Source organism: Salvelinus sp. IW2-2015, linkage group LG30 (assembly GCF_002910315.2).
Source record: "Salvelinus sp. IW2-2015 linkage group LG30, ASM291031v2, whole genome shotgun sequence".
NCBI lineage: Eukaryota > Metazoa > Chordata > Actinopteri > Salmoniformes > Salmonidae > Salvelinus > Salvelinus sp. IW2-2015.
The window spans coordinates 16,108,122-16,117,330 of NC_036869.1; the positions used below are offsets into that span (position 1 = coordinate 16,108,122).

General features: G+C 42.1%; 1 protein-coding gene across 1 annotated transcript in view; it reads left to right on the plus strand.

The window, feature by feature from the left end:
• Positions 1–202: 202 nt before the first annotated feature.
• LOC111954942 (T-complex protein 1 subunit gamma) overlaps positions 203–9,209 on the plus strand; it is a 17,379-nt gene continuing 8,372 nt past the window's right edge. Inside the window, exons 1-6 of the mRNA XM_023974886.2 lie at positions 203–283; positions 1,201–1,262; positions 7,759–7,809; positions 7,896–7,958; positions 8,079–8,175; positions 8,319–8,436. Coding sequence (XP_023830654.1) covers positions 256–283; positions 1,201–1,262; positions 7,759–7,809; positions 7,896–7,958; positions 8,079–8,175; positions 8,319–8,436 — 419 coding nt within the window. The 5' untranslated portion in view covers positions 203–255. The remainder of the gene's footprint in view (positions 284–1,200; positions 1,263–7,758; positions 7,810–7,895; positions 7,959–8,078; positions 8,176–8,318; positions 8,437–9,209) is intronic.

Below are 9,209 nucleotides of genomic sequence, written 5' to 3' on the forward strand. Positions count from 1 at the left end.
ATATGGACTTGATTGGTTTTGTACATGTCAATGAATGTACAGGGTGTGTCTCACAATGATGCCCTGTACATACTCACCTCCCATTGAATCCTTTTACGTTTATCCCGTCTCCCTAATTGGTGGAATTCACAGTACATCATTTTTTCCTCCAAGTTTATTGGTTAAGATACTGGGAGTAATCAGCCCCCGATGTGGAGTTTTTTACTCGCCGGCTGCCCAGAAAGTTCCAGACCGTTGTCCCACACGCTGTCAAAAATGATGGGCCAACAGGTTCTCGTGCTGAGTAAGTACATAGAAAACCTATAAGCAACGAAAAATGTTACATCTTAACGTAGATTTCTGTGGAAATTTTACTCATTTTGATGTTTCTGTCGTTTGTAATATCCCGACAAGGGGCCAATACAGGCTAACGTTACATAGTTAGTGTCAGTTTCTAGCCAGCAACGAAGCATGTGCTTCTGCTTCCTTGCCGACAGCTGACACTAGTGTTAACTAGCTAACCTTAGTGAACTGTCTCTTTGTATGACTTTATTGGCTGTAACGTAAGATAATGTTACAACAGACCTCTGGCTGGCTATAGTGCAATTTACACAACCGTTAACTAGTTAGATAGCTAAGTAACGTTACTCAACTCAAATGTCCATTCTCAAGAATACATTTTGCAGTAACGTTACTGTTACATATTACAATAGCTAACTAGTTACAACATACAGGAACCGTAGCTAGTTAGCGGTTGACCAAATGAGGCAAAAAATATGGGAGCGGAGCCCATCTGTTCGGCAACATATTAGTGAAGCTCAAAGAAAGATTGACTCAAATCAATGGCATTTTAACCTAGTCGTTGAAGTATCCAGGGATGTCCGTAGCTAACATGTCAGATGAATGAAGCTGGCTTGGGTGATGTAGTTATGTATGTAACTTAGTAACGTTAACTGTACAGTATAAAAGATCAGCCTTCCAAAATATGACACATCCCTAATCCACACATGATACGCCTAGCTAGCTACTGTATGGCGTACTGTAGGCAGGTAGCTAGCTACCTACAGATGTGGGATCTTAATTTGTACATAGAAATCAAAAGGTGCAGAACAGACGTAGACTGGTTGGATCCCACAGTTAACTAGACTAATTGCTGTGTTTTTGCAGTACAATTTTACACAACATACAGACTTTTAACTTGGTTTCCATGTTCCACTACAGGCCAGAATATGAAGAGGGAGTCTGGACGGAAGGTTCAGACAGGAAATATCAGTGCAGCCAAGGTGAGGTATCATTATTTGGTGTCTTCCACTTAGGGCTGTAATGATGATGGTATTACTGCAGTCAAATTCCACATGACCGTTTAGTCCGGCTTCTCCAAGCTCTGATGCTGCTGATGGTCATTAGTAGCCTACCAAACTTGCTAACTGCCTGGTACTCCCTCTAATCACTATGACATCAATGCAAGTGTTTTATAAAATCAAATCACACTTCACGAGAGCATGTTGCGTAACATTTCCATAGGCTATGCAATTATTTTTGTTTTATGTAGTTTTGACGGCCTCTATTAGAAAGAGGATCCAATCAGCTTTCTATACGCTAGGCCTACTATATATATTTATCAACTTTCCTAATAATAAGCTCATTGCTTTGCTTTACAACAGGAGTATAGCCTACCTGGCTGTCATGAAAATGAACAGCGGGAAAAGCGTCCTCCATTCGCTATTTAAGTGCATAGATTACTTTATTAAAATGTTAATTTAACATGCCCCTGTTCTGAGACAGGTGCACGATAATGGTCCATTCTATATCAAAACTAATTTCACAAATTTTTTTGTATACGTAAAAACCACAATAAATTAAGAATAGTCTGATGGGTGACAATATTAGCCTATCACTTGTTAATGATGTACTGTACCTTGTGCCCAGCGTGTGCAGTATGGCCTATATGTTTTCATAAGGTACAGTATGTATCACAACTTAAGTGTCCAAATAACTTCTTAAAATTAAGCACATTAATCCTCCTAACTGGCATACATACATGGCGAGTTTCACGTTTGGGGAAGATGATGTTCACCATAAAAATGCACGTTTTATAATTAATCGTTACATGCATAATTGTATTTTCGGTCACTTTTTCCCACTAATTGATTGCATTTTGGAACATTTGCACTTATAGCCTACTGCCGTGTGCGTATTGCTGCGCCTATAATGTGAAGAAATAGCCTAATAGTTAAAATGTTAAGCTAAATGTTCTGATCTGTTGCTTCAGCCTCATTGCTTTTAAAATATTTTTTGATGGGAGTGGTTGTATTAGCTTGGGATCTATCGCATCCCTCAACTGTCCCAGCGTGTGTGTGGAATATTTACAGTACCAGTCAAAGGTTTAGACACACCTACTCATTCCAGGGTTAAAAAAAATATATACTATTTTATACATTGTAGAATAATAGTGAAGAAATCAAAACAATGAAATAACACATATGAAATCATTATGTAGTAACCAAAAAAGTGTTAAACAACAAAATATGTTTTATATTGAGTTTCTTCAAAGTAGCCACCCTTTGCCTTGACAGCTTTGCACACTCTTGGCATTCTCTCAACCAGCTTTTTTAATAAATGTTTTATTTAACTAGGCAAGTCAGTTAAGAACAAATTCTTATTTACAATGACGGCCTACCAAAAGGAAAAAAGGCCTCTTGCGGGGACGGGGGCCTGGGATTAAAAAAACTATATAAATATAGGACAAAACACACATCAGAATAAGAGAGACTACATAAAGAGAGACCTGAGACAACAACATAGCAAGGCAGCAACACATGACAACACAGCATGGTAGCAACACAACATAACAACAACATGGTAGCAACACAACATGGTAGCAGCACAAAACATGGTACAAACATTATTGGGCACAGTCAACAGCACAAAGCAGCCATAACTGTCAGTAAGAGGGTCCATGATTGAGTCTTTGAATTAAGAGATTGAGATAAAACTGTCCAGTTTGAGTGTTTGTTGCAACTCGTTCCAGTCGCTAGCTGCAGTGAACTGAAAAGAGGTGCGACCCAGGGATGTGTGTGCTTTGGGGACCTTTAACAGAATGTGACTGGCAGAGTGGGTGTTGTATGTGGAGGATGAGGGCTGCAGTAGATATCTCCGATAGGAGGGAGTGAGGCCTAACAGGGTTTTATAAATAAGCATCAACAAGTGGGTCTTGCAACAGGTGTACCAAGATGACCAATTTACAGAGGAGTATAGAGTGCAGTGATGTGTCCTATAAGAAGCATTGGTGGCAAATCTGATGGCCGAATGGTAGAGAACGTCTAGCCGCTCGAGAGCACCCTTACCTGCCAATCTATAAATTATGTCTCCGTAACCTAGCGTGGGTAGGATGGTCATCTGAATCAGGGTTAGTTTGGCAGCTGGGGTGAAAGAGGAGCGATTTACGATAGAGGAAACCAAGTCTAGATTTAACTTTAGTTTGCAGCTTTGATATGTGCTGAGAGAAGGACAGTGCACCATCTAGCCATCCTCCCAAATACTTGTATGAGGTGACTACCTCAAGCTCTAAACCCTCAGAGGTAGTAATAACACCTGTGGGAAGAGGGGCATTCTTCTTACCGAACCACATGACCTTTGTTTTGGAGGTGTTCAGAACAGGGTTAAGGGTAGAGAAAGCTTGTTGGACACTAAGAAAGCTTTGTTGTAGAGTATTTAGCACAATATCCGGGGAGGAACCAGCTGAGTATAAGACTATAATCTTCATATAAATGGATGAGGGAGCTTTGAGAAGCGCGTGGGGCCTATGATTGAGCCTTGGGGTACTCCCTTGGTGACAGGCAGTGGCTGAGACAGCAGATTTTCTGACATTATACACTGCACTCTTTGAAAGAGGTAGTTAGCAAACCAGGCCAAAGACCTCTCAGAGATACCAATACTCCTTAGCCGGCTCACAAGAATGGAATGGTCTACCGTATCAAAAGCTTTGGCCAAGTCAATAAAAATAGCAGCACAATATTGCTTAGAATGAAGGGCAATGGTGACATCATTGAGGACCTTTTAAGGATGCAGTGACACATCCATAACCTGAGCGGAAACCAGATTGCATACACGAGAGAATACCATAGACATCAAGAAAGCCAGTCAGTTGAATATTGACACGTTTTTCCAACACTTTTGATAAACAGGGCAAATAGAAATAGGCCTATAACAGTTAGGATGAGCTTGATCTCCCCCTTTAAATAAAGGACGAACTGTGGCTGCCTTCCAGGCAATGGGAACCTCCCCAGAAAGGAGAGACGGGCTTGGCGACAATAGGGGCAGCAACCTTAAAGAAGAAAGGGTCTAAACCATCTGACCCAGATGGTTTTTTTGAGGTCAAGTTTAAGGAGCTCCTTTAGCACCTCGGACTCAGTGACTGCCTGCAGGGAGAGACTTTGTAGCGTGGCAGGGGGAAAAGAGGGAGGAGCATCGGGGATAGTTGCATTAGAAGGGGTGGGAGATGAGGAAATGTTGGACGGGCAAGGAGGCATGACTGAGTCAAATAGGAATCTTGACTTAATGAAGTGGTGATTTTAAAGAGCAGCCATGTGCTTCTTGTCAGTAACAACCACATCATCAGCATTAAACAGTGATCACTAAGGTCATTACAGAAAACACCAGACTGATACCTAACAGGATTATTTGTGAGGATAACATCGATGAGAGTAGCCTTTTCTGGGTGTTTGAAGTCATACCTTGTGGGATTGGTGATAATCTGAGAAAGATGTAGGTAGTCCCATTGCTTTAGGACTTGGTCAGGTGGTTTAAGCATGTCCCAGTTTAGGTCACCTAGCAGGACAAATTCAGACTAACATGGAACCCAAACCGGCTGCGCGCGTGCGCTATCGTGCATAAATGTATTTTGCCCCCCCACACCAAACGCAATCACGACACGCAGGTTCAAATTTCAAAACAAACTCTGAACCAATGACATTCATTTGGGGACAGGTCGAAAAGCATGTATGGCAATTTAGATAGTTAGCTTGCACTTGCTAGCTAATGTTAATTTGTCCTATTTAGCTAGCTTGCTGTTGCTAGCTAATTTGTCCTGGGATATAAACATTGAGTTGTTATTTTACCTGAAATGCACAAGGACCTCTACTCCGACAATTAATCCACACATAAAACGGCCAACCGAATCGTTTCTAGTCATCTCTCCTCCTTCCAGGCTTTTTCATCTTTGAATTTATATGGTGATCGCATCTAAACTTTCATTGTATTACCACGACAACCGGCAACAAAGTTCGTCTTTCAATCACCCACGTGGGAATAACCAATGAGGAGATGGCACGTGGGTACCTGCTTCTATAAACCAATGAGGAGATGGGAGAGGCAGGACTTTCAGCGCGATTTGCGTCAGAAATAGGAATTACTTCTATTTTAGCCCTTGGTGTCGCAGATGCTCGTTGGAGCACGCAATAATTGAATAACATGGATATCTACATTTATTTTGCTGCGCTCGCGCACGCGACGTATCCAGTCTGATCAGCATGTTAGTGTAAGGGGCCAGGAGAGAGCTTAGGGCAGGTAGGGTACATGCTGGTGCTGATGGAGGACGATAGCACCCAGCAACAATCATCAAAGAGCTATTTGAAAGTAATGCTTAAAACCAGCAAATCAAATTGTTTAGGGACAGACTTGGTGGAGACAACCGAGCACTGAAGGTGATCCTTGGCAAAGATTGCCACTTCCCCACCTTTGGAAGCTTCATGAGGTAGTCACCTGGAATGCATTTAAATTAACTGGTGTGCCTTATTAAAAGTTAATTTGTGAAATGTCTTTCCTTAATGCGTTTGAGCCAGTCAGTTGTGTTGTGACAAGGAAGGGGTGTTATGCATTAGATAGTCCTATTTGGTAAAATACCAATTCCATATTATGGCTAGAACAGCTCAAATAAGAAAAGAGAAATGACAGTCCATCATTACTTTAAGACATGAAGGTCAGTCAATCTGGAAAATTTCAATAACTTTGAAAGTTTCTTGAAGTGCAGTCGCAAAAACCATTAAGTGCTATGATGAAACTGGCTCTCGTGAGGACCGCCACAGGAAAGGAAGACCCAGAGTTACCTCTGCTGCAGAGGATAAGTTTGTTAGTTACCAGCCTCAGAAATGGTCAATTAACTGCAACTCAGATTGCAGACCAAATAAATGCTTCAGAGTTCAAGTAACAGACACATCTCAACATCAACTGTTCAGAGGAGACTGTGTGAAGCAAGCCTTCATGGTTGAATTTCTGCAAAGAAACCACTACTAAAGGACACCAATAAGAAGAAGAAACTTGCTTGGGCCAAGAAACACGAGCAGTGGACATTAGACCGGTGAAAATCTGTCCTTTGGTCTGATGAGTCCAAATTTGAGATTTTTGGTTCAAACCGCCGTATCTTTGTGAGATGCAGAGTAGGTGAACAGATGATCTCCCCATGTGTGGTTCCCACCGTAAAGCATGGAGGTGTGGGGGTGCTTGTTGGTGACATTGTCAGTGATTTATTTAGAATTCAAGGCACACTTAACCAGCATGGCTACCACAGCATTCTGCAGTGATACTTCATCCCATCTGGTTTGCACTTAGTGGGACTATCATTTTTTTTTCAACAGAACAATGACCCAACACACCTCCAGGCTGTGTAAGGGCTATTTGACCAAGAAGGAGAGTGATGGAGTGCTGCATCAGATGACATGGCCTCCACAATCCCTCAACCCAATTGAGATGGTTTGGGATGAGTTGGACCGCAGAGTGAAGGAAAAGCAGCCATCAAGTGCTCAGCATATATGGGAACTCCTTCAAGACTGTTGGAAAAGCATTGCAGGCATGAAGCTGGTTGAGTGGCACCAGTGTGCAAATCTGTAATCAAGGCAAAGGGTGGCTACTCTGAAGAATATATTTTGATTTAACACTTTTTTAGTTACTACATGATTCTATATGTGTTGTTTCTTAGTTTTGATGTCTTCACTATTATTATACAATTTAGAAAATAGTAAAAATAAAGAAAACCCCTTGAATGAGTAGGTGTGTCCCAACTTTTGACTGGTACTGTGTATATATATTTTATTTATTTCCTGAGCTTTCTTATCTCCTAGATATAGGATAAACACTTCAAAGCCTTGTTTCTTATTATTTATTTTTTGACTGTCTTTTTTTGCCATTTATGAATGTTTCTCTGGCCTATAGTAGTAAAGGCCAAATTCAATATTTTATCAAATCATTTTTTGATACCTAAAGGGGTCTTAAAGTTCAAAATCAAATAACTAAATGATCCATAGTATGACCATCTTAAAACAATTGCGCATGTCATCTTAGAAACCCCCCAATGGCTTAAACTTTTAAGAATTAACTTGGTTTCTAGCTATGTTATTTCAACATAATTGTATGTTTAATCTATGTCTATGGGGCCCAGTACTAGGGCAGAGACGATGCCAATATTGCAATACTCTTTAGTATCGTAACAAGGAAACAAAACACAAAGCGGCCCTAATGTTGGAAACAATTATCATTATGTTGACATCCAGAGTCACATTAGAAAATAAATCAAGTTATAGCACACAATATTTTACATACAGCAAGTTTTTAAAGGACCAAAGAGTTAGGTCTGCTTTGTTGAAATATTTCCTTATGTAATAAATATTGCGCTACTGTTATTGTCATAGCTACAACTGTAGCTCTATTTATGAGGAATGTAGGATCACCATGATGAATTGCCTGTTGGCGCTGTATTGATAACTTTTTTTTTGTGTGTTATAGACGATCGCAGACGTCATCAGAACATGCCTGGGACCAAGGGCCATGATGAAGGTGAGCTATAGGTTTCCTATTATGTCTGGAATATACTTTTATGGTAGCACTTGAATCCGGAACCATAACATACTTTGTGTTGGTAGATGCTGTTGGACCCCATGGGTGGGATTGTGATGACCAACGATGGTAACGCTATCCTGAGAGAGGTGAGAAGGGCCCACTTGCTATGATTCCCATACATCTACTTCCATACAGAAAATATTAATGTTCAGTGCCCCGGTGCAAAGCCTACGTCACTCCTTCCATCTCTGCTTCGACCTACGCAGATCCAGGTCCAGCACCCGGCTGCCAAGTCCATGATTGAGATAAGTCGCACTCAGGACGAGGAGGTGGGAGACGGCACCACCTCTGTCATCATCCTGGGTGAGTCACCACATGCCCAATACTGTGAATACACTGCACCATCAGGTCTATTCTCATTGTAGTAGTCCAATCCAGCCTATGTTTTACTCTTATTACCCCTGTGTCTCAACATGGGAAACATCATACATTTTATGCATCTCTAGCGGGTGAGATGCTGTCCGTGTCAGAGCTGTTCCTGGAGCAACAGATGCACCCGACAGTTGTCATCAGCGCCTACAGACAAGCTCTGGATGATATGCTCAACCTTCTCAAAGAAATCAGGTACTATTCCAGCCTCTACCACTCAACCACACACACAACCTTTTAATCGTTAAAGAGCAACTGCCTTTAAAAAGCAACAGATCCCTTTGAAAACGGCCTACGTGGCATCGATATGAGTCAAACGGTTATTGTAGTGTCAAAATTGACTATGAAGTGTAAATAGGATAACCTTAGTCGAAGTTTGTGTCGTTTAAAATGGAGTTTGGAACAGCCGTGCGTGCGTGGTGCGTCACAAAAGGTAAATGAAGGTTGGGTTTGGATTTGACGATGTCCATTTGCCCACTAACATGGGGTGAACAGCTGCGGTGATTGCTCTCTATCCAGTAGCATAGACAGTGAGACAGACCTTCCCAGCAGCCCGACTTCATTTACACAAGACAACGCGCATTTTTTTTACTGGAGAAATACGGCACCAAACACCTTTTAGTTAGATGTAAAATTGCAAAACTATAACCTCTTCAGCAAAAACTCAATAAATCTGTAATAATGGGCCTCCCGGGTGGCGCAGTGGTCTAGAGCACTGCATCGCAGTGCTATGCTGCGCCACCAGAGTCTGGGTTCGCGCCCAGGCTCTGTCGCAGCCGGCCGCGACCGGGAGGTCCGTGGGGCGACGCACAATTGGCTTAGCGTCGTCCGGGTTAGGGAGGGTTTGGCCGGTAGGGATATCCTTGTCTCATCGCGCTCCAGCGACTCCTGTGGCGGGCCGGGCGCAGTGCGCGCTAACCGAGGGGGGCGGGTGCACGGTGTTTCCTCCGACACATTGGTGCGGCTGG